Source organism: Eulemur rufifrons, chromosome 14, assembly GCF_041146395.1.
Source record: "Eulemur rufifrons isolate Redbay chromosome 14, OSU_ERuf_1, whole genome shotgun sequence".
Classification (NCBI taxonomy): domain Eukaryota; kingdom Metazoa; phylum Chordata; class Mammalia; order Primates; family Lemuridae; genus Eulemur; species Eulemur rufifrons.
In genome coordinates this window covers 35,251,376-35,278,782 of record NC_090996.1, presented here as the reverse complement: position 1 = coordinate 35,278,782, position 27,407 = coordinate 35,251,376, and the positions used below count along the sequence as shown (strand labels likewise).

At 62.5% G+C, this 27,407-nt stretch overlaps 6 protein-coding genes and 3 non-coding genes across 13 annotated transcripts; 5 read left to right on the top strand and 4 right to left on the bottom strand.

The window, feature by feature from the left end:
* Positions 1-41: 41 nt before the first annotated feature.
* RPS2 (ribosomal protein S2) lies at positions 42-2,249 on the bottom strand. Its single transcript, XM_069486294.1, has 8 exons — positions 2,228-2,249; positions 1,884-2,063; positions 1,712-1,801; positions 1,291-1,398; positions 870-1,043; positions 628-787; positions 304-395; positions 42-167 (listed from the first exon to the last, which is right to left on the bottom strand). The coding sequence occupies exons 2-8, from the start codon at positions 2,058-2,060 to the stop codon at positions 87-89; spliced, it is 882 nt and encodes a 293-aa protein (XP_069342395.1). The 5' UTR covers positions 2,061-2,063; positions 2,228-2,249; the 3' UTR covers positions 42-86.
* On the bottom strand, positions 468-600 carry LOC138394939 (small nucleolar RNA SNORA64/SNORA10 family). The gene has a single exon (XR_011235448.1). It is a non-coding gene; the product is annotated as a small nucleolar RNA SNORA64/SNORA10 family (small nucleolar RNA).
* On the bottom strand, positions 1,103-1,236 carry LOC138394938 (small nucleolar RNA SNORA64/SNORA10 family). Its single transcript, XR_011235447.1, has one exon. It is a non-coding gene; the product is annotated as a small nucleolar RNA SNORA64/SNORA10 family (small nucleolar RNA).
* A 290-nt stretch (positions 2,250-2,539) lies between the features above and the next one.
* On the top strand, positions 2,540-2,656 carry LOC138394962 (small nucleolar RNA ACA64). The gene has a single exon (XR_011235466.1). It is a non-coding gene; the product is annotated as a small nucleolar RNA ACA64 (small nucleolar RNA).
* Positions 2,576-5,839, top strand: RNF151 (ring finger protein 151). Its single transcript, XM_069485713.1, has 4 exons — positions 2,576-2,674; positions 4,169-4,314; positions 4,667-4,763; positions 5,348-5,839. Exons 1-4 carry the CDS (start codon positions 2,576-2,578, stop codon positions 5,837-5,839), a joined length of 834 nt encoding a protein of 277 aa, XP_069341814.1.
* A 1,555-nt stretch (positions 5,840-7,394) lies between these two features.
* TBL3 (transducin beta like 3) lies at positions 7,395-13,441 on the top strand. The gene is made up of 22 exons (XM_069485712.1): positions 7,395-7,474; positions 8,718-8,769; positions 8,859-8,954; positions 9,042-9,089; positions 9,192-9,333; positions 9,423-9,507; positions 9,595-9,765; positions 9,840-9,915; positions 9,997-10,090; positions 10,174-10,355; positions 10,444-10,585; positions 10,682-10,740; positions 10,827-10,930; positions 11,405-11,552; positions 11,638-11,868; positions 11,942-12,012; positions 12,093-12,249; positions 12,322-12,380; positions 12,555-12,658; positions 12,746-12,817; positions 12,928-13,086; positions 13,164-13,441. Exons 1-22 carry the CDS (start codon positions 7,434-7,436, stop codon positions 13,439-13,441), a joined length of 2,571 nt encoding a protein of 856 aa, XP_069341813.1. The 5' UTR covers positions 7,395-7,433.
* A 125-nt stretch (positions 13,442-13,566) lies between these two features.
* On the bottom strand, positions 13,567-16,232 carry NOXO1 (NADPH oxidase organizer 1). 4 transcript variants are annotated; one of them, XM_069486291.1, is made up of 8 exons: positions 15,573-16,232; positions 15,412-15,492; positions 15,100-15,193; positions 14,850-15,027; positions 14,561-14,742; positions 14,356-14,469; positions 13,987-14,104; positions 13,567-13,909 (listed from the first exon to the last, which is right to left on the bottom strand). In XM_069486291.1, exons 1-8 carry the CDS (start codon positions 15,636-15,638, stop codon positions 13,654-13,656), a joined length of 1,089 nt encoding a protein of 362 aa, XP_069342392.1. In that variant the 5' UTR covers positions 15,639-16,232; the 3' UTR covers positions 13,567-13,653. The 4 variants fall into 4 exon arrangements, with proteins under 4 accessions (XP_069342392.1, XP_069342390.1, XP_069342394.1 ...); XM_069486289.1 differs by having other exon boundaries at positions 15,118-15,193; XM_069486293.1 differs by having other exon boundaries at positions 15,100-15,190.
* Positions 16,233-18,429: 2,197 nt separating this feature from the next.
* GFER (growth factor, augmenter of liver regeneration) lies at positions 18,430-20,990 on the top strand. 2 transcript variants are annotated; one of them, XM_069486288.1, is made up of 3 exons: positions 18,430-18,802; positions 19,120-19,283; positions 20,148-20,990. In XM_069486288.1, exons 1-3 carry the CDS (start codon positions 18,542-18,544, stop codon positions 20,308-20,310), a joined length of 588 nt encoding a protein of 195 aa, XP_069342389.1. In that variant the 5' UTR covers positions 18,430-18,541; the 3' UTR covers positions 20,311-20,990. The 2 variants fall into 2 exon arrangements, with proteins under 2 accessions (XP_069342389.1, XP_069342388.1); XM_069486287.1 differs by having other exon boundaries at positions 19,087-19,283.
* A 2,313-nt stretch (positions 20,991-23,303) lies between these two features.
* SYNGR3 (synaptogyrin 3) lies at positions 23,304-26,240 on the top strand. Its single transcript, XM_069486286.1, has 4 exons — positions 23,304-23,436; positions 25,147-25,384; positions 25,576-25,718; positions 25,802-26,240. Exons 1-4 carry the CDS (start codon positions 23,338-23,340, stop codon positions 26,009-26,011), a joined length of 690 nt encoding a protein of 229 aa, XP_069342387.1. The 5' UTR covers positions 23,304-23,337; the 3' UTR covers positions 26,012-26,240.
* The last annotated feature ends 1,167 nt before the right edge of the window (positions 26,241-27,407 follow it).

Genomic DNA, 27,407 nt, shown 5'->3' with positions numbered 1-27,407 from the left:
AGCCACCACTAAATTCATGTCACGTAGGCAAGAGACAACCATTAACAGGCTTAAATTTCAGTCTTTATTTTTGTTGTATAAAAATGCTATGTTGTAGCCACAGCTGGAGCCTGGGTCCTCTGCACAGAGACTCTGGTGTGGGTCTTGACAAGATGGTCAGTGAACTCCTGGAAAGAAACAGGGCCGTAGTTGTAGCCAGATGCTACCACCCTCTGTGCTTGCTTAGGCAGTGACCAAAACACCCAGTCTCTGGACTGGGGTAGGGCCGAGGACAGCTGAACCCCCTTGGCTGGGTGGCAGTACCTGGTAGGGAGACTTGGTGAATACTGTCTCCTTCCAGAGATCCGGAGTCAGATAGCTGTAGGTCTTCGAGATGGCATCAAAGGTGGCCTTTGCTGCAGTACAGAAAACATCAGGAGAAAAATTGGTGTTGCGACCTGACACAAGTCCTCCACCCCAGGACCTGAAGATGTCGCACTCCTAGGAACAGAGAGGCCACCGTGGGCAAGTCTGTCGTGCATTAGGAGAGCCTTCCTCTCTCTCCCTGGAAATACGCCAAGCACACACTAGGCCTGTGTGATCAAGCGGAGCTGAGAGAGGTTGTGGCCGACCCCATGCATCACCTACCGAAGTTGCCCAGGGTGGCAGTGCAGCCCCTGGCTGACGTGTAGCAGTCATCGATACCAGCCATCATGAGCAGCTTCTTGGGCACAGGGGCTGAGACGATGCCAGTTCCTCTAGGGGCAGGGATGAGACGTACCAGCACAGAGCCGCAGCGGCCTGTCACCTGGGAAGGGCAGGAGTCAGGAGACCAGGGCTGGGAGCCTCTGCTCCGTCACAGACCCAACACTCACCAGCCCCTGGCCTACCTTGCAAGGTACAGTGTGGGGCTTGCCGATCTTGTTCCCCCAGTAGCCTCTACGCACGGGAACAATGGAGAGCTTGGCCAGGATGATGGCCCCTCGGATGGCAGTGGCTACCTCCTTGGAGCACTTTACACCTAGACCGACGTGGCCATTGTAGTCCCCGATGGCAACAAACGCCTGCAAAGAGACAGTGAGGTAGCTGGCGGTCCCACACAGCATCAGTACCCACACCCAGGACCTGTTGCACCCCTCAAGGAAAGAGAAGCCACTGTAAGGCTAATCCGAGGTCCCGAGAAGATCTTTTCTTTCTCTCCACATTACGAAAGTCACACGAGTGTGGCCTAGTGTAACCATGCAGAGCTGGGAGAGTCTCACCAAGCCCCTTGGCACCAACAGCCCAGCCAGACGCAAACTGCTAAGACACCTTGAACCTGGTGCGCTGGCCAGCGCGGGTCTGCTTTTGCACCGGCATGATCTTCAAAACCTCATCTTTGAGAGATGCCCCCAGGAAAAAATCAATGATCTCAGACTCCTGCAACAAAACACAAAAAAGACTCGCAGTGCAGGCATTGAATAAAGTGCTTAGACAAGACAAATACTGGCATTCAACAAACACGGTTGTGTAACCCTCATCTAAGGTCCTCGCACAAGGTATCCAGGCTTCCGCTCCAAGTGGAATCCCCTCCTCAGACCCTGCCCATAACGCAATCCCAATCCCTCCGACGGGCGACCCTGGGCCCCTCAAAGTGGGCAAATGATAGATCTCAACCTTCGGACCCCAGCCCAAATGGCTCCAAGGCTCGCCGGGGTCGCACTTGCTCAACGCCCCACTGCTCGAGGCGTACCTTAATGGGCAAGGAAAAGAGATAAATCTCCTCCAGGGATTTGATCTTCATGTCCTTAACCAGGCGGCCCAGCTTGGTGACGGGCATCCACTGGAGGAAGAGAAGGGCGAGTGAACAGTTTGCCTCCCCGGCGCCGCCCACGGGCCTGCCCCCGCCCGTGGCTCGGACCTACCTCCTTGTCCTCGGCCTTGCCTCCGCGAGCTCCGCGGCCTCGGCCCCGGCCCCGACCACGGCCGCGACCTCGGCCCCGAATGCCGCTGCCGAAGCCTCCACGGAAGCCGCCGCGGCCTCCCATTCCAGGGCCCCCGGGGCCTCCGGGCCCTCCCGCTGCACCGGCGTCATCCGCCATTTGCTGAAGAAAACAAGACCCAACCAGTTAGTGAGTCCCCAGAGTCTGCGGCCGCCCGCGAGACCCAGGTGGGGGCTCCGCCCAAGAGCAAGAGCCCGACTCCAGCCCGATGTCCGCGGATGCCGCCGCCCAGGCCCCGCGCCGCCGCCATTCCCACGCAAACTCACGTGTTTTTTTCGGAAAAGAAGAGCGTGTTTGCCCGGGAGGGAGCTTTTATATCACGCCCAGCGCCGCGAGATCTCGACTGCCCTCCTCCAGGACCCACAAGGAAGCCTGATTGGTTCTGCGTTGCCCCGCCCCTCACCGCGCTCTGCGTGCGCCTGCGCGTCCTGCCCGAGCCACGGCCCGGGAATCTGCGTGACCGGAATGGTGGCTATAAATGTCCGCGCCGCCAGGCGGCGGTCCTCTCGCGCGATTCGAGGTCGGTCTGGCCGGATCGGTCCCTCGCCGCGTGCTGGTGGTGGGCGGGGAAGGCCGGCGTTCGCTGAAAATCACCCCCGGCTACCGGGGGTGAGATGCGGCGCCCAGAGCCAACAGGGCCTCGGGTCAGCACCCGCTGCCACGAGTGCGGCGGGAAAATCCAGGTCCCGACAGGCGCCGCGGGCCCGAGCCCGGTACGACCGCCCGCGTGATCCGGCTTCTGGCCTGCGACCCCTAACCCTGCCTTCTCTTTACAGGACACTGGTCGCCCCGAGCCTGAGGCCGCCCCACGCTACCAGGACCATGGGGGGAGGGGGATTTGGTTGTCCCCGGTGTTTCGAGTAAAGCTGTGTCTAATTCTCTGCGTGTGGATGTTCTTGGGGTCCCGGCTGTCGGCCTGGACGATGCATTTGTTCAAGCTGTGGCAGGGAAAAGCTTAGTGGGATGCCTTCTTTTCCCAGGCCAGCCCAACTCTGGACACCACACACGGTAGAACGTGGGAGGTTGGCAGCTGACGTCTAGTGCCCTACACCCTTAAGTGGCAGAGCCAGGTTGAGAATACTGGCCTCTAGCCATGCCCCAGACATAACCTCCATACTAGCAGGTAAAGTACCCTGAGCTAAGGTGAGCCAAGTGGGGCCCGCAAGCATGGCCATGTGGTAGTTCATGGTTCAGGCCTTCAGTGGCTCCCTAGTGCTCTCAGGGTTAGGTTCTTTAGGATTAGGTCAACGCTGCATTCCAACAGCGCTAAACCTGTGGGAATGCGTTTCCGCAGGCTGGAGTTGATTCCCGTTCCCCACAGGTCTGGCCAGATGTTCAAGCTCGAGATCTGGGAGGCTGGGCCCTGCCCCTGCAGCTGTGGGGCTGCAGCTTGCACAGGGGTTTAGTCCTCCGTGACCCGGAGCCAGCACCCTGAATCTTGGGCCCTAAATGAAGAGACCCAATGGGTCAACGGCTAAAGCTTCCTAGTTGTTGGAGGTCTGGCCACCTGGCAGCACTCCCTGTGATTCTGCTGAAGGCCTGGGCGTTGGGGAAGCAGCTCCCAGAAGCTTGGTTCCTGGCCTGATGCTGCCTGGGGATCAGTAGTCAGCCACCCCCATGGCAGGGGGTTCCATAGACCTGTCAGGGCTACCCACCGCTTATGTGCTCATTAGGAGAGGAAGCAAGGGCTAGGTGGTGCAGGGTCTCAGCAGACCTTGGACCAGTGCTGTGATTGGCCTGAGCTGGACAATGCCACTGTGATGTCGGCCCAGTCTCACTGTGAAATGCAGGCTCCCAAGCCCTGGGGATCAGTGGAGCTGCCATCCAGACACAGATCATGGTAAGCCTGGGGCCTTCTGGTCTCCATCCCTGAGATTTGTGCCCAACTCCAGAGGTCTGCCCAGGGATGGACCCCATGTCTCCCTCTGCGAAAGGGTGGTCAGTGGGCCCCCATACAGCAGTTTTCAGACGACTCTGACACGGTCTAACTGCCCGCTAAGGCCAGCTTCTCCAGCCAGGGACTGGTAGTCTTTGGGGGGGGTCTTGAACCCCACAGCTGCCCCCTCAAAGTGGGTGCTGATCTGGGCCCTCCACTTGGGGTTCTTTTGTGGCCCACCTCCCCACCCAAAGCTTGCTGGGGTCTCTTGCTGGTTATGTGGAGTGGGAGACGTCCCAGCCAGGCCCTGATATTGGCCTGGCCTTTGCAGAGTGGCGGGTATGATCTCAACCTCTTCGCCAGCCCTCCCGACTGCAACTTCCTGTGCTCTGTCTGCCATGGGGTTCTCAAGAGGCCAGTGAGGTTGCCATGCGGCCACATCTTCTGCAAAAAGTGCATCCTCCGGTGGCTAGCCAGGTGCCACTGGGTACCCAAGGGGCTGGGAGGGCAGGAGCAAGGCTAGGAGCCATTCTTGTGGCCCAGAACAGAGGGGAAAGTCTGCCAAGCACTGGGTCACAATGGCCATAACACTCAGCCGCCAAATCCCCTGGGACACTAAAATGTGTGGGTCCCCTCACCCCACCCCATGGTGTCTGCAGACCCTGGCCCCAGCCTAGGAGCTGAGAGCTCCCTGTATGCACCCTCACGCCTCCTCCAACTGGAGAAGGGACTGCTTGGGTCACCCAGTGAAGGCTTGACCAGGGGAGACATATCTCCTCCACTTGCCCTTTCCACTCCCAGCACTCGCCCCTGTCATACTTCCTTCCAGACAAAAGACCTGTCCATGCTGCAGGAAAGAGGTGAAAAGGAAAAAGATGGTCCATGTGAATAAACTCCGGAAAACCATTGGCCGTCTGCAAGTTAAGGTAGCTCAAAGCATCCACTCACATCACCCTTGTGTGGAGCAGAGCCAGGAGAGGGGACAAGGAGAATCCCACCTTCAAAGAGAACCAAGTGCAGCTTTGGGGTCAACAGATGTGGCTGAGTTTGAATCCTGGCTCTACCACTTACTTGCTGTGTGACTTTGGGCAAGTTAGCTAACCTTTCTGAGCCTCTGGGGCTCAGCTGTAAAATGGAGATTATCAAGGAGCATGACTGCTTGGTGTGCTGGCCATTACCCTTCAGCCCCCTGACTTTACAGATGAGGAAACCGAGGTTTTAAAAAAAAAAAAAAAGCCTGGCATATATATCATATCACTCACCAAGCCAATCCAGCCATGTACCTCCCAATTCTCCAAGACTCAGGCCCCCACCCCTGGGACCTCTAGATTCTTCCCACTTACAAGCATTCGCCCAGCTGTCCTCTCCCCATCCCCTCACTAGAGTCAGAAAAGCCTGGGAGGCCGTCAGTTCATTGGCTGCTGGTGAGCAGAAAGCCAGGGGTGGGGGTTCCATGGGGGAACAGCTGGCAATGCCGAGCTTTGGCTCACACAGTGCTCTCCATCTGCAGTGCAAGAACGCTGAAGCAGGCTGCTTGGTGACATGCCCCCTGGCGCATCGCAAGGGGCACCAGGATTCGTGCCCGTTCGAGCTGATGGCCTGCCCCAACGAGGGCTGCACTGCACAGGTGCCACGTGGAGCCCTGGCCGAGCACCAGCAGCATTGCCAGCAAGATGCCCGTCAGTGCTGTCCCCTGGGCTGCGGGGCCACCCTGGGTCCGGCTGAGCTTGCTGGCCACAACTGCTATCGCGAGCTGCATGAGGCCTGGAGTGAGCGCCAGGAGCGCAGCCGGACCCTGGTCCTGTGCCTGCTGCGGCGTGTGCGCCGGGTGCACCGAGCCACCAGCCTTATACGCCGGCAGCTGGCCCAGCTTGGCAACTTCCTAGAGGAGGATGAAGCCCTGCTCGCCAGCACCCCGCAGGAGGCTGGGGGCATCCCAGAAGGCAGTGCCAGGGCTGAGCTGTGGGGGACCCCGGGGCAAGGTGTAAATAGAGGTGAATAAACGCGGAGCCCAGGCCTGGCTCGCCTTGCGCCCTGCCTGCTGGCCTGACACCCTGTCACATTTGTTGCCCGGTCGACCTCTCCAGGCACTACTCCAAGGAGACGCTTTGGTCTTTCTCCCTTGGACCCCCACTGGGTCTTTGTACTGGCTATTACGCCTGTCTGGAAAGCTCTTCCCCTCGCCTGCATTTGCCTACTTTCTTCTTTCCACTCAAATGTCTCTTTCCTCGCAGAGATCTTCCCTGATTGTCCTCTCCCAGTCTCCTTCGTGGTTACTTTCTACCAGTTTGTTTTACTAGCTTCATAGCCAGCAGCACAAACAGCTCAAAACCTTTAACTCAGAGTAAAAGCCACTTCTCACGATGGCTCAAGGCTCCACATTCTCTCTGCCCTTCTGCCCTTACATTCTCTCCACACTCCCTGCAGCCACATACACTTTGTTGTGTCTTCTAAATGCCAGGCACCCCAATCCCCCCCCCCAACCCCGCGGCACCCCTATGTGCTGGCAGTTCCTCAGCCTGGGCTGCTTCCTCCAACTTAAGTGTTTGCGCAGGTGTCACCTTCTCAATAAAGCCTCCTTCACACTCCATTTAAAATTGCACATCCTTTCCAAGTTTCTTTTTCCCTTGGCAAAGAAAAAAAAAAAATTGCACCTCCTGGCTGTAATCCTAGCACTAATCCTAGCACTTTGGGAGGCTGAGGCCAGAGGATTGCTTGAGGCCAAGAGTTCAAGACCAGCCTGAGTAACATAGGGAGACCTTGCTCTACAAAAATAAAAAGGCTAGCCCGGCGTGGTGGAGGCTGAGAGGCAGGAGGATTGCTTGAGCCCAGGAGTTTGAGGGCGAGGTAAACTATCATCCTGCCACTGCACTTCAGCCTGGATGAACTGCACCTCCTGCGCTCCGCTCCAGCCCTTGCTAATCTGTCTTTCCATGGCACACACCACTTAACTACTGAGGGCGTTCCCTGTTCTGCTCCTGCCCCTGCCCCACCCCCACCCTCAGCCTTTGAGAATAAGAGCTACTCCAGGGCGGGGATTTTCGTTTTCCTCTCTGGTGTCCCCCAGGTGCCCGGAACACTGCTTTGCACACAAAAGGTGCTCAATGAATATGTGAATGACTCTGAAATTACCCAATTTATTGATTTACTTGCATTCTTTATCATGCCAGAGCGGGAGCCCCGACACACGGCCTACTTTAGGGCTCGCTCTACTCAATGACAACAGCTGACCACGGCTGCCCCCAAATCCCAGAATGCTGAGGGCACGAGTAAACGCTTTCTACGAAAGCCTTTTTAAATTGCCATTGAGACCAGACCGGGCGCGGGTTACCCCACCCCTTCACCAGTATACGCCCACATGCCCACGCGCCTTCCAGACCAGAAACGCCTCTGCCAGCTTCCGCTTCCCGACGCGGCAGCCACTGCCCACAGCAAAGATGGCGCCGAGCGCCCGCGTTGATGACGTCACAGTAATGGCGCGCGGTGACGCCATCGTGGCGCGCCGCAGTGCGCAGTTCCGGGAAGGTCTCCCTCACGCGGTGGCGGCGGTGGTGGTTCAAGCCGATTTCCGCGGGAGCGGCGACGGCGGCGGCGACATGGCAGAGACCGCAGCCGGAGCGAGCCGCTTCAAGGCCAAGTGAGCCCGGGCGCTGCCCGGCGAGTTAAGCCGGGTTAGCAGCCGGACTAGCAGAGGCGCGCGTGGAGCAGGCAGCGCGGGCCGTGGAGTGGGCTGTGTGCGGCCTGGCCCGCGGGGTCGTGGAAGCCGACACCCAGCGAGCAGGGCGGCAGGGCGCAGCAAGCGTGGTTAAGCAGCCGGTTTGTGGGGGTAGAGTGGGGACGAGAAATCCCAGAGGAGGAGGAAGGGGAGGGCTGAGCATAAGTCGGGGCTCCTTCTGGGCGCTGGTGGGAGACGAAGGAGGGCGGGTAGCCTGGGCGACTTTCACCTGCTGGCTTCCTGTTTGGGGAGCCGGAAGAGCGGAGATGGGCCGGGCGGGTCCGCAGTGGCCCGGGAGGCCCTGAATCCTGTGTCCCTTCAGTCCCCGACTTTTGCTGAACAGCTAAGTGCTTAGTGCCTGGGAGGGAACAGACTCAGCCCCCACCCTGGGGAGCGCAGTTTCGTGGGATAAATCATTTTCATCAGTGGTTGAGGGTCTTAGGTGGTGACAGGCACTAGCAAAGGGAAGACCCAGTGCCTGCAGCACTTCTGTTGGAGGGTCAGCTGGGTGCAGGGGGATGAGGGCCTGGTTTCATCCTGGCAGTCAGACTTCTGGGATTGCATGGAAATCCGGGAAAAGAAGCCCAGGCCTCTTGCAGGGAACAGGCAGACAGGCAGAAAATAGAAAACCTGTCACCAGGCTGGGCCTGGAGCAATGGGCTGCAATGTGAGAGCAAAGGAAAACACAGGACAGGCCAGCAAAATCCCTTCTGGGAGGAGTGTGAGGAATGTAACTGGCAGCAGGGTCAAGAAAGTGTAGGTGGGCAGCCAGGGCGGGGAGCGGGCGTGCTGGATGTCAGGGATGAAGACGCTGAGGAGGGTGGTGCTCTAGGCTGTTACCCAGGCTTGGCTGCCCTCAGGGCACCCCCTAGTGTCCTGCCTGGTCTTCACTAAGGAATTTTGGAAGACTGGGCTGGTGGACTGCCTCTGCTTGGTGCACTGTGGGGGTCACCAGCCAGTTCTGGGTGACAACTTTTCCATCACTTGGGGATACCAACACCCACCCACAGTTCTGCTAGTTTTCTCCCCGGGTCCCTGCTGCTGCCCAGGAACTCCTCAAGGGCAGGGGCCTATCAGGTTTACCTCTGGAAAAGCACCCAGCACAGGGCCAGGCACTGAGGACCAAGGGGGTGGGTGGTCACTGACTCCCCTATTCTCTTTCCAGCTATGCTGTTGAGCGTAAGATTGAGCCTTTCTACAAGGGTGGAAAAGCACAGGTACCACCCCGGGGCGGGCAGGGTGGTGGGGCAGCCGGAAGCTATGGGGGTGCCAACTGTTACCTTGGCTGAGATCCCTCTGTGCCCAGCTGGACCGGACCGGCCAGCACCTCTTCTGCGTCTGTGGTACCAGAGTCAATGTCCTGGAGGTGGCCTCGGGGGCTGTGCTGCGGAGCCTGGAGCAGGTGAGGGCAGAGTGGGTGTGTATGAGGGGACCAGTGGGGAGAGCAGCCTGTGCACACGGTGCTCTGGGCACCCACTCTTTTCTCTAGGAGGACCAGGAGGACATCACGGCCTTTGATCTCAGCCCCGATGATGAGGTATGTGGGGCAGGGATGGGAGACAAGTTCTGGTGCCTCCTTCCTACGCTTTGAGTGGATGAGGATGTCTCTACCTATCAGCTGAACTGCACCCTCCCCCAGGTGCTGGTGACAGCCAGCCGGGCATTGCTGCTGGCTCAGTGGGCCTGGCGAGAGGGCAGTGTTACCCGCTTGTGGAAAGCGATACACACAGCCCCCGTGGCCACCATGGCCTTTGACCCCACCTCCACACTGCTAGCCACAGGTAGGCCCCCAGTGGGGCAGACGGGCTGGAGGGCACGGGGCCAGGGGCTTTGGGCACGCCAGCCCCCCACCTCAAACGCTTTCCTGCAGGTGGCTGTGATGGGGCCGTGCGCATCTGGGACATAGTGCAGCACTACGGGACACACCACTTTCGGGGCTCACATGGTGTCGTGCAGTGAGTGGGGGCAGCAGGAGGTGGGCATGCAGAGGCACCATGCTCAGGGCGCACAGCTCACCCATCCTGTCACACCTGTCCCCGCAGTCTGGTGGCCTTCCACCCGGACCCTGCCCGCCTGCTACTGTTCTCCTCAGCCGCGGACGCTGCCATCCGCGTGTGGTCACTGCAGGACAGGTCGTGCCTAGCTGTGCTGACTGCCCACTACAGCGCTGTCACTTCGCTGGCCTTCAGTACTGACGGCCACACTATGCTCAGGTCAGTGGCAGTCCCTGGTAGGAAGGGGAGGCCAAGGCTGAGACTCTGGACCTAAGGTGGCTGTTTCCCTGCAGCTCCGGCCGTGACAAGATCTGCATTGTTTGGGATCTTCGCAGCCGCCAGACCACAAGGACTGTGCCAGTGTTTGAGGTGGGGGCATCTGGGGGCCAGGGCCAATGAGTTGGGCAGGGAGGGGACATGGCTGCAGCCTTTGACTCAGCTCGTTCCCAGAGCGTGGAGGCTGCTGTGTTGTTGCCAGAGGAACTGGCACCTGAGCTGGGTGTGAAGTCTCCAGGCCTGCACTTCCTGACAGCTGGCGACCAAGGTGTGTGGGGGTAGGGCACGGCAGGCAGCAGGGGCCGGGCGAGGCCCACGGACCTGAGTCTCAGCAGCCCCATCCCCACACAGGCATGCTGCGCGTGTGGGAGGCGGCTTCTGGGCAGTGTGTGTACACGCAGCCTCGGCTGCCGGGCCCCGGGCGGGAGCTGACCCACTGCGCCCTGGCCCACGCTGCCAGCCTGCTCCTCAGCGTCACCGCCGACCACAATCTGCTGCTCTACGAGGCACGCTCGCTGCGGCTGCAGAAACAGGTGAGCACCTCCCCTGCTCAGCCTGGGGGTGGGGGCACCAGCCCTCCACTTAGCCAGGTCCTGGCTGCTGACCTTCCGGCCCCCACAGTTCGCGGGCTACAGTGAGGAGGTCTTGGATGTCCGGTTCCTTGGGCCCGAGGACTCCCACGTCGTTGTGGCCTCCAACAGCCCCTGTCTGAAAGTGTTTGAGCTACAGACGTCGTCTTGCCAGATCCTCCACGGCCACACAGGTGAGTGGAGCCCAGCTCATGCCCAGGGGGTTGTTGCCCCCACCCCAACCTCGTGATGATTGGTCTCCGAGCGCTCAGCCTGACACTTCTTCCCAGACATTGTCCTGGCCCTGGATGTGTTCCGGAAGGGGTGGCTCTTTGCCAGCTGTGCCAAGGTGAGGCACCTGAGAGGTATAGAGGTATGGGCGCCCCAGGAGGGGAGGCCAAGGCTATAGGACCACAGCCCAGCCTCTCTCCCCAGGATCAGAGCGTCCGTATCTGGAGGATGAACAAGGCTGGCCAGGTGGCCTGTGTGGCTCAGGGCTCCGGGCACACACACAGCGTGGGGACCATCTGCTGCTCTAGGTAGCGGGTTAGGGCTGGACCCGGAAGTGGCAGAGGTGGCAGAGGCCCAGGCCTGCCAGTGGGTGCTGCAGCTCAGGGGAGCAGCAGAGGAGGCAGTGGCTGTGGTGGTGGCTTTGGTGTGCTCTTTGAGCAGGGATGTAGAACAGCGAACAGGGTGGTGGAGCCCCCGGGCACCATGGATGTGGGGGGATTCCTGGAAAGTGGCTTTGGTGAGGCAGAGGGTGCTGGGGTGGAGAGACACTAAACAAGGCAGTTTAGGGCTGGGGCCAAGTCACTGGGTATGGGGTCACCGAGGGTGGATAGTGCAGAAAGGGATTTGGCCCCTGGGGTGTTTGGGGGTGGCACAGCCAGTCTGCATCCTGGGATAGTCCCTCTGGTCTGGACTGGGGTCCGGCAGGCCAGACCTGTGGTGCGCTGGTGATCAGGGCTGGGCAGGGCTCGGCAGCGCCTCCTCTTCCCCCCGTCGGGCCACAGGCTGAAGGAGTCCTTCCTGGTGACTGGCAGCCAGGACTGCACCGTGAAGCTGTGGCCCCTTCCTGAAGCCCTGGTGTCTAAGAGCACAGCTCCAGACAGTGGCCCCCTCCTCCTGCAGGCCCAGACCACCCAGCGCTGCCATGACAAGGTGACCACACGTGGCCATGGGGTTGGGGCGGTGGCTGAGCCTTTGCTGGGTGGGGGTCTGAGCTGCTGCCTGCTCCCGTCGCCAGGACATCAACAGTGTGGCTGTTGCCCCCAATGACAAGCTGCTGGCAACAGGCTCACAGGACCGCACGGCCAAGCTGTGGGCCCTGCCGCAGTGCCAGCTGCTGGGCGTCTTCTCAGGCCACCGCCGCGGCCTCTGGTGTGTCCAGTTTTCACCCATGGACCAAGTGCTGGCCACAGCGTCGGCTGATGGCACCATCAAGCTTTGGGCACTACAGGACTTCAGCTGTCTCAAGGTCAGCAACGTCCCCCAGGCCTAGCCCTCCCACCCTGGTGACATCTCATGCCCTCCCCTTCCCCACCTTGCAGACATTTGAGGGTCACGACGCTTCCGTGCTGAAGGTGGCCTTTGTGAGCCGAGGCACGCAGCTGCTGTCTAGGTGAGAGGTGGGGCAAGGCAGGTGCGAGGGCAAGGTAGGGGACCGGCCCCAGCACTGAGCCTCTCCAACCCCACACCCAGTGGCTCTGATGGGCTTGTGAAGCTCTGGACCATCAAGAACAACGAGTGTGTGCGGACGCTGGACGCCCACGAGGACAAGGTGTGGGGTCTGCACTGCAGCCGGCTGGATGACCGTGCCCTCACCGGCGCCAGTGACTCCCGTGTCATCCTCTGGAAGGTTGTGGGCCCCAAGGGGTGGGGCAGGGGTGGGGCAGTGTGAGGGTCCCCTCTGACACTAGTCTGATCGCAGGACGTGACTGAGGCAGAGCAGGCGGAGGAGCAGGCCAGGCAGGAGGAACAGGTGGTCAAGTAAGTCTGTGGTCAGGGGATGTGCAGCGTCACCCCTGCTTGTGCCGTAGGGAAACAGGCTGGGGGCCGTGCTCACCACCAGTGGGTGCGCAGGCCCAGGCCTGCTGAGCCGGGGGTGCTGCCTTCAGCCCCCCAGCCAGAGTCCTCAACGGCCTCCTTCCCCCGCCCCACCAGGCAGCAAGAACTGGACAACCTGCTCCAGGAGAAGCGGTACCTGCGCGCTCTGGGCCTGGCCATCTCCCTGGACCGGCCCCATACCGTGCTGACCGTCATCCAGGGTCAGTGCCCCCCGCCCCAGGGGCAGGGAGGGTGGGCTTGGGACCATGAGCCCCTTTTCTGGGGCTCAGTCTTCCCTCCTCCCACAGCCATCCGGAGGGACCCTGAGGCCTGCGAGAAGCTGGAAGCCACTGTGCTCCGCCTGCGGCGAGACCAGAAAGGTCCGGGGCTGGCGGGCAGGGGCCGGGCAGGGGGTGGGTGGCCCAGTGTGCAGGGGCCAGTCAGGGTGGAATGGCCCCGCAGGCAGGGTGACCAACTCTCTTGCCTACAGAGGCCCTGCTGCGCTTCTGTGTCACATGGAACACCAACTCACGGCACTGCCACGAAGCCCAGGCTGTGCTGAGCGTGCTCCTTCGGCACGAGGCCCCGGAGGAGCTGCTGGCCTACGAGGGTGTGCGGGCAGCACTTGAGGCCCTGCTGCCCTACACTGGTGCGTGGGCGTGGCCTGAGGGGGGAGCTGCCTGGTGGGTGTGTGGACCCCCCTGACCTCCCTCTGTCCTCCCCCAGAGCGGCACTTTCAGCGGCTCAGCAGGACACTGCAGGCAGCCACCTTCCTGGACTTCCTGTGGCACAACATGAAGCTGCCCACTCTCCCTGCAGCCCCCCAGCCCTCTGAATCACATAAAGGTGTCCTTTCCTATCCCGGCTCTGGGTGGCTGCGTGGGCTGCCCGTCCCAGGTCTCTGGCCACAACCTCGACCAGCCGCTGTGGGCATCAGGGCCTGTCGGTCTCCACCCTGCCTGCCCACCCCTGCACCCTGGCCTGGCAGCCCCTCAGCACAGTGAGACTGGGTTTGGGTCATTCAGAGAGTTTTACTCAGAGGAAATGGGAACTCGCCCCCCAGCCAGCGACCACCCCACCTCTGCTCCTCCCCCAGCGCTGGGGATGGTGCAGCCACAGACAGGGACAGTCAGGACAGGGGCAGGCATCCTGCTGATCCTCGGCCCACGGGGGTTATGGCGTGCACAGCGCAGCCCCCCCCATGTGGTTCCAGCCCTCAAGGGGGGCCCTGGGGCCCTAGGTGCCGTCCCAGTGCCCTGCGGGTGATGGTGCAGCAGCGGCTCTGGATGGCACTCAGCGGGGGTCGGGCAGGCACGGGAGGGGCAGAGGTCCTGGCCTGGGGGGCGTCAGGGGCGCCGCGGGCCTCACCAGCTCTGTTCTCCCCACCACGGAACCCGGGCCCACGGAGGAGCGCGCCCAGCCCTTCCGGCCGCAGCAGCACTGCGGGGAGGAGTCCCGTACGGCCACCATACCTGCGAGGGTCAGGGCTTGGTTAGGGAGCCGCCCGCCTCCCAGGCTCCCCACCCCACCCCAGCCCCATTTCCCACACCTGCACAGCCACCAGCCAAGGTCGGACGTTTCCAGCACACGCACACAGGCCCCCGCAGGCACTGACAGTTCATCTGTGCGGCTGCTCTCGTAGGCGCGGGAAGCACAGAACTGGGGGCCTAGGGGTGGGTGTTTGGGGATCACCGTGGGACCACAGAGGCCAGGGCCCCCACTTTTCTCCGGGTTCTCCCATTATGCCTGGCTTTGTGCTGAGAGACCACTCTAAACCCATTTGGGGCTCCCTCTAGCTGTGATGACTAAGCATGTGCTCCTGGGCCCCTGTCACCGCTACCCTCCCCTCTCTGGTGCTTTCTCTGGCCCAGTCTGCCACACAGTGCAGTGATAGCGGTGGGGGAGGGGAGGGTCATACCGCTGCTCCCCATGGATGGCACCCCCTCTGGGCCCTGGCCTAGGGCCACCTCCTCCAGGTAGGGAGCTGGAAACCAGGCCGTCTGCTGGTCCTCGTTCTCCACCAGCCACCAGCCTGTGCGCAGCAAGTGGGAGGGGACTCAGATCCCGAGGCCCACTCAGGACCAGGGGTCAGAGGGCGAATCCCCATTCCAGTAGGGCCCTACCTGAGGGGTGTCGCAGCAGCACGTCTAGGCTTTCCTGGGCCTGCACGTGGAAAGACCTGCCCCGCGTGTCCTGGGTGCTGAAGGGCTGCAGGCAGCGCAGGCTCTGAGTCTCCAGGCTGTGGATGGCGAGGTTGCCAGCAGGGCGGGATAGGGGCTCCTCAGGGGTGGGCAGGATCACCAGGCTGGGAAGGGCAGCCGGCACATGGGAGAGGTTGGGTGGGTGGGCTCGCCAGGATCCCCAAGTCCACCCAGCCTCCAAATGCCCTGGAGTTGGGGGTGGGTCAGGCACCTGCCCGGTGGCAGTTGGGGCTCCAGGTCGAGGGGTTGCGGTGCAAAGAAGCTGGTGAGCGCCGGGCTCCGCACCACACGCTCTGCAGTCGCCAGCAGTGTCCGTGAGTAGGTCTCCAGCAGCCGCAGGCGGGCCAGGCCTCGGCCCGTGCGTCCCCCGTGCGCCAACAGCGGTGCATCTTCAGGTACCAGAAAGGCACACTGTGGAACCCACCCCCGGGGCCCCCGTTCCCCTCCCCACAAGGCGCTGCCTTCCCCACTGGCCTGACCGGGAAGCTTGGGGAGAACGCGGTCAGATCTCCGCAGCAGGCCAGCCTCCACCGGGAAGGTCTCTTTGAGGGTCTTCTGAAGGCACGAACCAGGGTATCAGTCTTGGAGAGCCCACCAGGCACCCTTGGCAGGGCGGGGTCCCTGGCCCAGATCTTAGGAGCTGGAAGCCCGAGAGGACAGGAAGGGAGGCCCTCAGGGGGGGATCACTGGTGAGTCGTGCTCTGGGAGGCAGCTGGCCGGCCGGGGTGGGGGGGAGCCAAGACCGTCCGTTGGGGTCACCCAGGGTCACTTACCTGGAGCTGCCTGAATTCGTCCCAGCTTCTGCGCACAAAAGTGTCACTCCCGTCTGACCAGTGCACTGAGAAGGCGAAAGTCTGCGGGAGGAAAGGTTGGAGGCAACTCAGGACCCCTCTTCCTCCCCCTTGGGACCGGTAGGGACCTAGCCAGGTCTTACCTGGAGCTGCTTAATCTGCACCAGGGCTGCCGCGCGCACTGAAACGGGGTGCCGGGGGCCTGCCATTGCTGTGACCTCCCAGCTGTGGGCCTCTGCAGTGTGTGGGCACGGCTGACCGCTGACGACTGCGCCGCCCCTCTGCCCTCCAGGAGGCTCCCAGGCACCCGGAAGACTGGCTGGAATGGAATTCCCCGCCGATGCCCCAACCCTGTGGAGCTACCCCGCCCACCCCTGGGTCCCTTGCAGCTTCCTTGCTGTCCCCCATGCCCAAGATCTGGGGGTTGGAGCACAGGGCTTGGGGGGCCAAGGCAGGAATGGTGGAAGAATGAGTTGCTGGCCCTCGAGGTGTGCAAGACACTGTCCTGAAGAATGGGTGGTAGAGGGGCTGGGGCTGCTGCCTGGCTCCCCCCCTTGAATCTGGCCATGGGAAGAGGGGGGAGAAGGGAGGGTCACCAAACTGCCACCAGTCTGCTGGCACACATCTCTGGGCTCTCCTGGCCCTGCAAGGTGCTGCGATATCCTGCCTCAGTGCACCCGACAGCTCTGTCTTTGAATTGGCCTGAGGGGCTTGTCATCTGGAACCAAGCACTCAATGCCTAGGGCTTTAAGTGCCTTGTCTGCCTTAATCCTAATATTGGAGGAAAGATTACTCTTAATGTCCCCAAGTCACACAGGAGGAAATAAGAATTAAATGGATATCGGCCGGGCGCGCTGGCTCACGCCTGTAATCCTAGCACTCTGGGAGGCCAAGGCAGGCAGATTGTTTGAGCTCAGGAGTTCAAGACCAGCCTGAGCAAGAGCGAGACCCTGTCTCTACTAAAAATAGAAAGTATATGGACAGCTAAAAATATATATATAGAAAAAATTAGCCGGGCATGGTGGCGCATGCTTGTAGTCCCAGCTACTCGGGAGGCTGAGGCAGTAGGATCGCTTGAGCCTAGGAGTTTGAGGTTGCTGTGAGCTAGGCTGACGCCACAGCACTCTAGCCCAGGCAACAGAGTGAGATTCTGTCTCAAAAAAAAAAGAATTAAATGAATAGTTATTGTGAGTTTTTTTGTGCATGCTGGGGGGTGGGGTGGGGCCCAGACCTCACAGGCTCTCCCTAGGAGTTCTGTAGTGGGGAGACTTGGGCAGGGCTGAAGAGAGTCCATCCTTGCAGTCACTGGCGCTTGGGGGGTTGGGGAGGCGGTCATTAGGACTGTCTTGAGAGCCCCTTCTGAATTCATGATTTATCACAACTTTCTGCAAACACAACCTCTGCGGTCAGGAGGGACTCATTCTCCCATCAGCTGGGGGAGGTCGCAGGCCCTGGAATCTCTGGACAGAGGGCTCACCCAGGTGCCCCACCTCTCCAGATTGCTTCCTTATAGTAATTTCCAGAGCCACATTCAACCCTGACACAATGGCTCTTCCTGGTGCTGAGGCCACCAGCTCTGTGTTGGGATTCCCCCTACCCCAACCCCCTCCAAGGAGGGGTCAGCCTCTGAGACATCCCTCCAGGAAACCGTCTTGTCCACTTTTCCTCTGCCTCGCCCCTACCCTTTCTCTCCCTGAGCAGCCACAACAGCTCCCCCAATCCCTGTGCTCCTCACTTGCCCCTATGAAAGCCACTCCCCATATCACAGGCAGAGGGATCTTTGCAAAACAGAAATGGGATCCGCTTGGGGTAGCCTTGCCCAAAACCGCCCAGCACCTTCCCACTGCCCTTAAGAGAAACTCCGAGTTCCCACAGCAGCTGGCAAGATCCTTGGTGGGCCCCTGCCCAGCTCTGGACCTGCCCTCCCGCCAGCCTCCCGAACGTCCTGCCCACGGGCTTTCTGCCTCTGCAAAACGCCAGGACCCTCCCAGCTTGGGCTTGGCCCTGAGAGTAGTCCTCGGCCGATTCCTCATCCTTCGGGCCCCTGTCCAAGGGTCGCCTCCTGAAGGAGGCCTTCCAGATTTGCCACGCCTGTCCGCGCCCCGCCACAGCTGGCAAGTGAGGATTATCAGTGACTCCTGGCTTTGCTTGTCTTGGCCACTGACTGGGCAGTGAGGTGAGGCGATCGGGGAACGGAGTCTCGTTCCCCGTTCTCAGCGCCGGAACAGCGATCAGGACAGGCTAGGCCTGCATGCACACCGTGGAGCGAACGCGCGCACGCAGGCAGAGTAGCCCCCGAGGCTCTCACGGTGGGCGCGCCCTCATCCAGGCTACAGGAGCCCGGCGCGCACCGCCTCCCCTGCGGCCGCGGACCCGCCCCGCGTTGCCCCCGTTGCCATGGCGCCGGGCGCCGGGGCGAAACCGCGGGCGCAGGGTCCTAGCGCACACACCTCTCTGTGAGGGCACGCCCCGCCCCGCGTTGCCAGGCGCCCGTTGCCATGGCCCTAGGCAGCCAGCAGGTGGGCGCGCCCCTCGGCTGAGGACACAGAGCTTGGCCGCCGGCACGCCAGACGGTCAGAGCGGAGCGATGGGGGCGGCGCGGGCCGCAACAGGGACTTCGCCTCGGTCTCAGCCGGACTCCACAGGGCGGCCGCGGCGCGCCTTCCATAACACGTTGGTCTTCTACTGGAGGAAGCGAGAGCGCCGCCACGGACGACGCAAGCCGGCTTCGGGCCGGGGAACCAGGCCCAGGGGCGCGAGCAGGGCCCGGCCCCCCAGCCCCGTCCCCGCCCCCGCGAGGTCCTTGGCCCCGGCCCGGGCCTCCGGCCCCGCCTCAGCCCCGGCCCGGGCCTCCGGCGCCGCCCCGGCCCGCTCCTCGGCCTCTGGCTCCGCCTCGACCAGGGCCCGGGCCCCGGCCGCCGACCCCGTCCCCGCGCCGGGCCCCGCCCCGAGTCCCGCCCCCAGCCCCGCCTCGGGCCCGGCCTCCGCGCCCGCGGCGCGCGTCCCCGGCTCCTGTGGCCGCGCGCTGGCAGCAGCACGCGCGCTGGCCTGGAGGCCGACCTGGAGGCCCATCTGGAGGCCAACCTGGCCCGGCAGACTTTGCGCGGGCAAGATGGCGGCTCCCGGCGAGCGGGGCCGCTTCTACAGCGGAAACCTCTTCTCCTTTTTGCCGGGCGGCGCGCGCTCGGAGGTGATGGACGACCTGGCGACCGACGCGCGGGGCCGGGGCGCGGGGCGGAGAGACGCTGCCGCCTCGGCCCCGACGCCAGCCCAGGCGCCGACCTCCGATTCTCAGGTCACTGAGGACGCCTCCCGGAGGCGGCCTTGCAGGGCCTGCGTGGACTTCAAGACGTGGATGCGGACGCAGCAGAAGGTTCAGATGCCCTTCCCGACCTCCCAGCCCCAGCCCTCAACCCCCACTCCTTGTCCTCAGGTGCCCTGGGCAGACCTCCCAAGGGCCTAGGCCTCCAGGTCGGCTATCCCTAAACCTTGCCCCCGCCCTCCCTACGTAGGCCTGGCCTTTCGTCTTTTAGCCCTACGTGAGCTGGACTTCTTTCCGGAGTCCGTGGGTCACCGGCCGGGGCGTAAAAAGAGGGAATTTTGTGGGCTTTGTGTTGGGGGAGAACGAACTGACCCTTAGTCGGCCTACTTCTGCAGCGGGACAGACAGTTTAGGGAGGATTGTCCACAGGATCGAGAGGAACTGGGCCGCAACAGCTGGGCTCTTCTCCACACCCTGGCCGCCTACTATCCCGACCTGCCCACCCCAGAACAGCAGCAAGACATGGCCCAATTCATACATTTATTTTCCAAGTTCTACCCATGTGAGGAGTGTGCTGAAGACCTAAGGGAGAGGTAAGCTGTGTCTGCAGGCAACAGATCATTGCACCTGGAGCCTGGGCCTGGGGCCTTTGGCTGATGTCATAGAGGGGAGCCTAGAGAAATAGTGGCAGAGGGTTGCTGAGGAGCAAGGACCACCAATAGGGTGGGGATCAGGTTATTTGAGCCTTCTCCTTTCTCCTCAAAGACCACACTGCCTGGATCTGCTGCTGGGCATCGCTGTGTTCTGTAGCCACAGGCTCCCAGGAGGGGTTTCCCTCCCTTGTTTAGCACTGATGGAGGCTCCAAGCAAGTTAGGGAGAACACTTTGCCTGACTTCTGGAGCAGAATTGCTGGTTTTAAGACTTTGGGAACCCACTGCTTTTGTCCCCCAAAGGCAGCTTTCCCTCATTGAGGCACCCAAGAGCTGGGCCTGGCTGTTACAGGTGTTTCTAGGCTGGATACGTGGGACAGAGCTGCCTGCGCAGTTAGAATGACGTCTGTTGCTCCAGGGCCTCAGGAGCTAAGAAACAAGTCTAGTTTTCCATTCTGCGGTTGTGCCCAGCCCCACCCCTTCTACTCCCTGCTTGGGGCCAGGGACACTGGGATGAGGCTTCCTGATTGTTACAAGGTTGTAAAGTTGCCAGGTCTATGCTTTAATGTCTTGCCCTGGGCCCTTGTCAAGGTTTGCCAACCTCTCCAAGTGGGTGTTTGAGCAGTCCTGGGAGTCGAGCACACCTGGGAAGCTGCAGGGTCGGCCCTGTTCTAGGAATTCCCATCCCTCGGAGCACGAGGGCACTTCTAGGTGCCCCAGCTCTTCTCCCTCAGGAGCAGGCAAGGAGCTGGCAGAGACAGTGGAGCCACTGCCTCCTCCTGTCCTTCCTGTGCTCCCCCACGCAGGATATGCAGGAACCAGCCAGACACCCGCACTCGGGAATGCTTCTCCCAGTGGCTGTGCCGCCTGCACAATGAGGTGAACCGCAAGCTGGGCAAGCCTGACTTCGACTGCTCGAAAGTGGATGAGCGCTGGCGAGACGGCTGGAAGGACGGCTCCTGTGACTAGAGAGTGGCAGCCAGAGCCCATGGGGCAGCCAGCCAGGGCCCATGGGGTGGCCTGGCTGGACAGGAGCAGGGCACTCATTAAAGTGAACAGAGCCAGAGCCTGTTGTATCTCAATTGGGTGGCCACCAGCACACTGCCCATGGGGTCCTGCCCCTCTCAGGTTTGGGGTAGAAGTGGAGGTGCCCACTGCACACTGCAGGCACCCTGCTGGCCTCCTCAGCCCCAGCCCCGCGGGACTGCAGGTGAGGGAGGTGGGAGCAGCCTGGGATGCCCCTTAGCATCCAGGATGCAGCCTTCTGCTCAGCCCACACCCTGGCACCAAGTTCCTCACACAAGAAGACAGCAGGCCTGGCTGGGCTTCCCTATGCCTGCCCCTTGAGGCCAGGCCATTGCCTTCCCACGCCTACAGTGGGGACACCTGCAGTGCCTGTGGCCCCAGTAGCTCTGTGCCGTCCACTTCAGGAATGAGGCCTGGGCGCTGAGGTCTCCACTCCGCTCAGTCCTTCCAGGGAAGCCCAGGCAGGGTTCTCCCTTGAGGGTCCACCAACCATGCTGCCGACTCCCTGCCTGGCACAGGGCCTTCCATAGCTGTGCCAGGCCTGTAAACAGAGGCTTCATGGGGACAGCCTCCTCAGAGTTTGAGGCCAAAATAAAACATTGGAGAAGTGACTAAGGACCTGGTTTCAGTGTGCTTTGTGCTGGGGCTCGCAGCAAGGGACAGGGCCTGCTCCTGCCCTTCTGTATTCAGCTGTGCTTTCCCATCTGGGCTTCTGGCTCCTTAGGAGGAGGGAGAGGTCCCCAGGTGGGAGCCGGCAACAGTAAGGCAGCCGATGGGCTGGGGCACAGCGGGCCAGAGTAGCTGCTGGAGGTCAGAGAGACAAGGAAAGGTGATGGCACAAGGTCTGCAAGGCCCCAGCAAAGACATGGCTTTAACTCCAAGCTCTTGGAGCGTTTGGAGCCAGGTATGGCAGGGAGTGATGTGACTTTTGGAAAGTCCTTCTGGCTGCTGAGCTGGGATGAAGCAGATGAAGGTTAGGAAGCCGGGACAGTCACCCATGTGCCAGCTGAGAGGGAGGCTCACCCCGGGGAGAGGATGTTTGATCCCTTGAAGATAGAACCAGAGAATCCCCAGATTGAGAAAGGAGCCAGAGGAGACTGTTGGGAGTCACTCTGTGCATCAGCGAGACGGAGAAGACAGTGCAGCATGTTTAGGGGTAACCTGAACCCAGCTTTTGGGCTTCCCCAGATCTCAGTTCCACCTGCCTCTAGGCCTTGGCTCCCAGCCAGAACAGCCCAGCCACAATGTGTGTCCCAGGCCTGTGGTCATAAAGCTCTGGGCACCTCTATCCTCCAGGTGTCTCAGCCTTTCCCTGGGAACAAGTTGACCTTGGACACCTCATGCAGACGGAGCTGCAGGTACCTCTACCTGATTGGCCCTGTGGGGTGCTGGCTTCTGCAGGGGCTGCCCAGGGGGCCAGGCAGCATAAAGGAGAGAGAAGTTGCTCCTCCTCCCTCCCCCAGGCACAGGCTTCTCTCTGGCCTTCTGCAAGTGCACCAGGAAGCACCCAGGCTCTCCAGTGGTGCTGTGGTCGGTAGGGTCACCCTGCTGTGTCTGCTGCCTTCCTCCCTGCCTTGCTTTCGTTTTTCCCTGTCTTCCCCACTTCACCCCCCATTAAAACTTCACTTTGCCTCAGGCCGTTTTCCAGACCATCCAGGCCGAGGCAAGTGGAGCTCCAGTGCCAGGGAAGGTTCTGGCTGGAGCTGGCACTCCAGGGCTGACACATAGACCAAAGGAACTAGCTTAGAGGGAGGAGACCCCAAAATCGTACCTTGGTCCCCTAAGGCTTGCAGGTCACAAAGTGGGCAAGAGGAGGGACCCAAGGATGACCTCGGAATCCTGGAGGGAGGGAATGGCAGCATCTGAAACTTGCCCATGGGGTTGGGAGTGGGGGTCACTGGCAACCGTGCATTTGGGTGGAGTGGTGGGAGCTCGGTCACCCTGGGTTTCAGAGGGGTGGGGAGAAGTAGTGGGAGCAGAGGGTCCCCATGGAGTTTGCTGCTGAAGGGAGCAGCATGTGCGGCAGCTGGACGGGGAGTGGGGTTGAGAAGGGTTTTGGGTTTTTTCTGGAAGAAAGTGCAGCATTTTGGGTGCTGATGTGAATGATCAAGTGAAAGGGGGAGACGGTGACACACAGAGGGGACGGGACTGGACGCACAGTGTAATGGACTGGACGAAATACAGTGGGCAGCACCTGCCCTGCCCCTGTGCCCAGCTGGGACAGGCGCCACCATCTGTCCACAGGGTTGGTACAGCAGGGACCTGGGTTCGAATTCCAGCTCTTCACTTTCTGTGGTCAAGGAACTCAACTGACCTGCTTATCTGCCCATCTGAAAAACGGGGGCTTAGAAGCTGAGAGATGCTGAAGAACAGTCCCTCCCTCCCGCAGGAAAGCACTTGGCATATAAATGCTCGATAAAGGCAGACTTTTCTCAGTGCTCTAGACAAACACAGGACTCACCTGAACTCCTGCCAGGCTGGCCTGAAAGGAGCGCAAGGGAAGGTACCCGGGGTCCCGCAGGGGCACAAGGCAGCCAGGCCGTGGCTCCCGGGAGGGCGGGGCCCTGCTCCGAGAAGCGCAGTCACGTCCTGTCCATCCTCCAGGCTGCAGCGGAGTTTGAGCCCGGTCCCTCCCTGCCCGCTTCACCCTGGAGGCCCGGCGGCAGGTCCGGAGGGTGGTCTCGGACCGGATCACGCAGGGGCGGGCGGGGGACGGAGGTGGGCGGGGCGGAGGGAGAGGAAGGCTCCGGCCCCGCGCGCGTGGACCCGGCGGGGGGGCGCCGGCTCGGCCCCGCCCCGCGCGCCCCCGCCGCGGCCGGCGCGCGCTCCCGGGACGCGGCGGCGGCAGCTGCAGCATCCTTACCACCCGTAGCAGCGGCAGCAGCAGCGGACCCGGGCGGCCTCGGGCGGGGCCGGCCGGAGGACAGACGGACACAGGGCGCTGGGGCGCGCGTCCCGCCCGGGCCGGCCATGGAGGGTGCCTCGTTCGGCGCCGGCCGCGCGGGGGCCGCCCTGGACCCCGTGAGCTTCGCGAAGCGGCCCCAGACCCTGCTGCGGGTCGCGTCCTGGGTGAGTGGCCCCCGCCCAGGTTCCGGCTGCGGCTCCGGACCCCGCCTCGCCCCGCGGCCCTCATGCCCTCCCGCCCCCTGCCCCTCGCCCCCGAACCTCCTCCTCATCCTCGCCGGCCCCTCCCCCGCCGGCCGCAGGTTGGGGTGACGTCACCCGGCTGGGCGCGCCCACCTTTGGGCGGGGGAGAGACCCGCGGCCAAGGAGAGGGACCTTGAGAGGTCACCGCCAGTCGCCCCTACCCCCTAATTCCTCTTTAGAGCTAATGTCAAGCCCCCTCCTCAGCCCTCGCTCCGCTTTTCCTGTTCGCATGACCTGGAAGCGGGCACCGGGTCGGGACCGGATTCGCGGAGGGGCACGAGGAGGGGGCTACAGGCAGCCGAGAGAGATCGTGCAGAGCCTCGCCCCTTCCCCGCACACACCCTCCAGGCTCCGGAAGGAACTGGTCCTTCCCCCGCCCCCCAGTCCAGCTGTGAGTTGAGGGAGGAGGGGCTGGGGCTGGGGGAGGCTTCCTGGAGGTGGCAGGAGGGGCAGGTCCAGGGGCATCCCTAGGACCGGGGCCTTGCCCCTCCTTCCCACCCGGGACGGTGCCGAGTTCTCGGTTTGTCCAGCCGCTCAAGCTGGCGCCGGCCGCACCCCCATGCCGGTCTTTGAGGAGGCTGCGCCATGGTGGGGCCGAGGGCCTCCGCCTTCCCGGTGGAGTGACTCTGACCCGACCAGGAAGCTGGAGCCCTGCGTTCTGGTCCTGGCTCATGTCCAGGCTTGTGGCCCACTGTTGGGGGACATGCCCATGCCCTGGCTTCCCCCCGACTGTTGTATTTCGGAGCTGGGTCGGGAAAAGAGCGAAAGGAAGAAGTTGAGACTGGAGGTCTTTTCTTGGCAACAGAGGGCTGCCCAGAGCTGAAAGAGCAGCGTCTGGCTAAAATGACCGTGGTCCACCTCATACCTGCCCGCCAGAACTGGTGAGCAGAGGCACTGAGGTGTGACTGAACCCCAGAGGTCCATGGTGTCTTGTTTGAGCCCAAACACTTAGGGCGACATTAGTAATTAATCACAGTCACGCGGGGGTCATCATCCCTCGGGTGTCCACCAAGTGCGGGAAGGTGCGGGGACACTTCTCCATCCCAGCACTCCATGAGCTGTGCCCTTGCCCCATTTGGCTAGAAGACGGGCGGGCTGCACGGGGCCTGGCAACAGCTCTGGCACCTGCCCCCGCTGCACCCCTGCCCCTCCGGCTCCAGCCCGGGAGTCACCGATCCAGGCGAAGGCCCCTGTTCCGCACTCTCCAGTGGCTCTGGGGGGACCCCACGGGCCCCACGCGGTTTGGAGAACCTGGTTGAATCTTGGCCTCGGCTGTCAACCACGCGATGCTGGCCAGGTCACTTCACCTGTTGAGGCCCCAATTTCTCCATTTATAAAGGGGACGAGAACAAAGGCGGCCGCGTGGGGCATTTGCAGAGTTCACTGAGCAAACGTAGTGGTTTTAGCTCGGGGCCTGGGCATGGCAGATGCTCAGTGAGCGGTTCATGTTGTCATGGCTGCTAAATACGCGAGGGGTGGGAAAGGAAGGGTTGCACGAAGAGCCTCCACCCAGAGAGCGGCGGGTGCTGCAGGGACCGGCCCGGGATGGGGCGCTCGGGGTGGGCGACGGAGGCCTTGGGTCTGGGCGGGCGGAGGGACCCCGCGGGCGCTGAGCGCCGCCCGCCGCCGCAGGTGTTCTCCATCGCCGTCTTCGGGCCCATCATCAACGAGGGCTACGTGAACGCCGACAGCGGCCCCGAGCTGCGCTGCGTCTTCAACGGGAACGCGGGCGCCTGCCGCTTCGGCGTCGCGCTCGGCCTGGGGGCCTTCCTGGCCTGCGCCGCCTTCCTGCTGCTCGACGTGCGTTTCCAGCAGATCAGCAGCGTCCGCGACCGCCGGCGCGCCGTGCTGCTCGACCTGGGCTTCTCAGGTGCGCGGGGCAGGGCTTCCGGCGGGCGGGCGGGGCGGGCTGGGGGCGGGGCCCCTCGGGCTGCACCTGCGCGTCTGGGGGCGGAGCGGGGAGGCTCGGCCCAGCCGCCGCCCGACGCCCGGTGCGGTTCGGCCGAGGCCGCGCGGGTTGCCCGCGTGGAGCGCCGCCCGACCCGCGCCCGCCGCCTCCAGGGCTCTGGTCCTTCCTGTGGTTCGTGGGCTTCTGCTTCCTCGCCAACCAGTGGCAGCGCACGGCGCCCGGGCCCGGCACGGCGCAGGCGGGGGACGCGGCGCGGGCAGCCATAGCCTTCAGCTTCTTCTCAGTCCTCAGCTGGGTGAGTGCGGGCGGCGGGTGGGCGGCGGGCGGGCCGGGGGGCGGGGCGCAGTCGGCCCTGGCTGACCGCGGGTCCCCGCCCAGGTGGCGCTCACCGTGAAGGCCCTGCAGCGGTTCCGCCTGGGCACCGACATGTCACTCTTCGCCACCGAACAGCTGAGCGCCGGGGCGGGCCAGGCCTACCCCGGCTACCCAGTGGGCAGCGGCGTGGAGGGCACCGAGACCTACCAGAGCCCGCCCTTCACCGAGACCCTGGACACCAGCCCCAAAGGGTACCAGGTGCCCGCCTACTAGTGGTTGGCAGGCCCAGACCAGGGCCTGAAGGCCACTCCACCAACGCAGGCCCCAAGGCCTCCTGGGGCCTCCCTTGGGTCCTTCCAGTCCAGCACCAGGGACAGAGGGGGTGGCTACTGTGGGCTGTCCAGGGCCAAGAGGGGCTAGTCCCTAGAGTGCCTGGGCCATCCCCCTGCCAGTCCCCTCAGTCCCCTCAGCACCTGGCCCCAGGCCTGAGGTCCTGAGGAGGGGACAGCACAGCCCAGGGCATGTGTCCCCCAGCTGGAGTGGACTGACCTGGGGGAGGCGTTCCCCTCAGCGGCCAGACAACCTGGGGCTCACCTGTCCACTCTGGGGTCAGGGGTCCAACTGGCCCTACGACCAGGTGCAGGGACTGCCCAGGACCGGGTACAAGGACACCCCCTACCACAGCTGGGGATCCTGGCTAGTGTTCCCCGTCCCATGTCCCTGTGGGTAGTGACTGTCCTTGCTCCTGTCATGATGGTTCGTCCCGTCCAGACCCTCCCACCATCTCTCGCAGGCTCGGTAGAGCAGCTGGGCCGTGTCGATGTTGTGATTGTGGTCAAGTCTTCAGGTTCCACCTCATAGTGCCCCACAAGCCGCCCCTCTGTCTGTGGCCCAGCCCCAGCCCCAGCCCCTACCTGCCTTTGCCCAGGCCCCGGTGTCGATGGTTCTGGCCAGGAAGGCACAAGACAGCTGTGGGCCTGGGCACCAGTCCTGTCCCAGCCGTTCGGTGAGACCTTGTCCAAGGAGGGAACAGGACACCTGGGTGCCAGGCAAGACAAGCCCCTCGCCAGGAGAGAGGCTGAGAGGTTCCATCTGCCCGCTGTGCCCCGGACACGTCCATTCTGTGCCGTTCCCTTTACCTGGCTTGCTGGGCCGGCCCCTCCCTCCCCACCCTGCACCCTGTTTTACGGCCCAGCCCCAGGCGGGGGTCCCTCTGCGTAGCTGACTGCTCATGCATCGCTCAAGCTGCTTTTCACATTACGTCGATACCAAACACGGTCGCCGCGTTTCATCTTAAGACAGATGCCTCCCTCTGGAGTTGCAGTTGAGAAACAGCCCTGTACATTGTAGCATAGACCAATTCCGTGTGGATATTTAAGTGAACATGTTTACAATTTTTGTATATATAGATCTCTCCCTCCCTGTTCTGAAAGAACAGTCGGTGATTGTGTATTTTCAGCGTCCCATGTTCCAACTGCAACTTCTTTACAATAAAGACTGTAAACAAGTTGACCGTGACCTGGACACTCCTGGAATCATTTCTGCCTCTGCCCTGGGGCTGGGGTCCAACGGGCACCAGGGCCCAGAACCCAGGAGGGGGCTGGGAGGTGGAGGCCAGGCTGACCCCCACCCCAGGGTCTGGGGGCCCCACCACATACCACACTGGTCT

Excerpts from the sequence above, each read along its gene's own strand:
- RPS2 (XM_069486294.1), bottom strand. The coding sequence starts at position 2,060 with ATGGCGGATGACGCCGGTGCAGCGGGAGGGCCCGGAGGCCCCGGGGGC. Across the intron at positions 1,399-1,711 it reads TCTTTTCCTTGCCCATTAAG|GAGTCTGAGATCATTGATTT; the intron begins GTACGCCTCGAG and ends GTTTTGTTGCAG. Across the intron at positions 788-869 it reads CCCACACTGTACCTTGCAAG|GTGACAGGCCGCTGCGGCTC; the intron begins GTAGGCCAGGGG and ends TGCCCTTCCCAG.
- RNF151 (XM_069485713.1), top strand. The coding sequence starts at position 2,576 with ATGCGGCGCCCAGAGCCAACAGGGCCTCGGGTCAGCACCCGCTGCCAC. Across the intron at positions 2,675-4,168 it reads GCGCCGCGGGCCCGAGCCCG|AGTGGCGGGTATGATCTCAA; the intron begins GTACGACCGCCC and ends TGGCCTTTGCAG. Across the intron at positions 4,764-5,347 it reads TTGGCCGTCTGCAAGTTAAG|TGCAAGAACGCTGAAGCAGG; the intron begins GTAGCTCAAAGC and ends CTCCATCTGCAG.
- TBL3 (XM_069485712.1), top strand. The coding sequence starts at position 7,434 with ATGGCAGAGACCGCAGCCGGAGCGAGCCGCTTCAAGGCCAA. Across the intron at positions 10,586-10,681 it reads GATCCTCCACGGCCACACAG|ACATTGTCCTGGCCCTGGAT; the intron begins GTGAGTGGAGCC and ends ACTTCTTCCCAG. Across the intron at positions 11,553-11,637 it reads CCCAGCGCTGCCATGACAAG|GACATCAACAGTGTGGCTGT; the intron begins GTGACCACACGT and ends TCCCGTCGCCAG.
- NOXO1 (XM_069486291.1), bottom strand. The coding sequence starts at position 15,638 with ATGGCAGGCCCCCGGCACCCCGTTTCAGTGCGCGCGGCAGCCCTGGTG. Across the intron at positions 14,743-14,849 it reads CCCCAACTGCCACCGGGCAG|CCTGGTGATCCTGCCCACCC; the intron begins GTGCCTGACCCA and ends TGCCCTTCCCAG. Across the intron at positions 13,910-13,986 it reads CTTGGCTGGTGGCTGTGCAG|GTATGGTGGCCGTACGGGAC; the intron begins GTGTGGGAAATG and ends TGACCCTCGCAG.
- GFER (XM_069486287.1), top strand. The coding sequence starts at position 18,542 with ATGGCGGCTCCCGGCGAGCGGGGCCGCTTCTACAGCGGAAACCTCTTC. Across the intron at positions 18,803-19,086 it reads GGATGCGGACGCAGCAGAAG|CGGGACAGACAGTTTAGGGA; the intron begins GTTCAGATGCCC and ends CTACTTCTGCAG. Across the intron at positions 19,284-20,147 it reads GCTGAAGACCTAAGGGAGAG|GATATGCAGGAACCAGCCAG; the intron begins GTAAGCTGTGTC and ends TCCCCCACGCAG.
- SYNGR3 (XM_069486286.1), top strand. The coding sequence starts at position 23,338 with ATGGAGGGTGCCTCGTTCGGCGCCGGCCGCGCGGGGGCCGCCCTGGAC. Across the intron at positions 25,385-25,575 it reads GCTCGACCTGGGCTTCTCAG|GGCTCTGGTCCTTCCTGTGG; the intron begins GTGCGCGGGGCA and ends CGCCGCCTCCAG. Across the intron at positions 25,719-25,801 it reads TCTTCTCAGTCCTCAGCTGG|GTGGCGCTCACCGTGAAGGC; the intron begins GTGAGTGCGGGC and ends GTCCCCGCCCAG.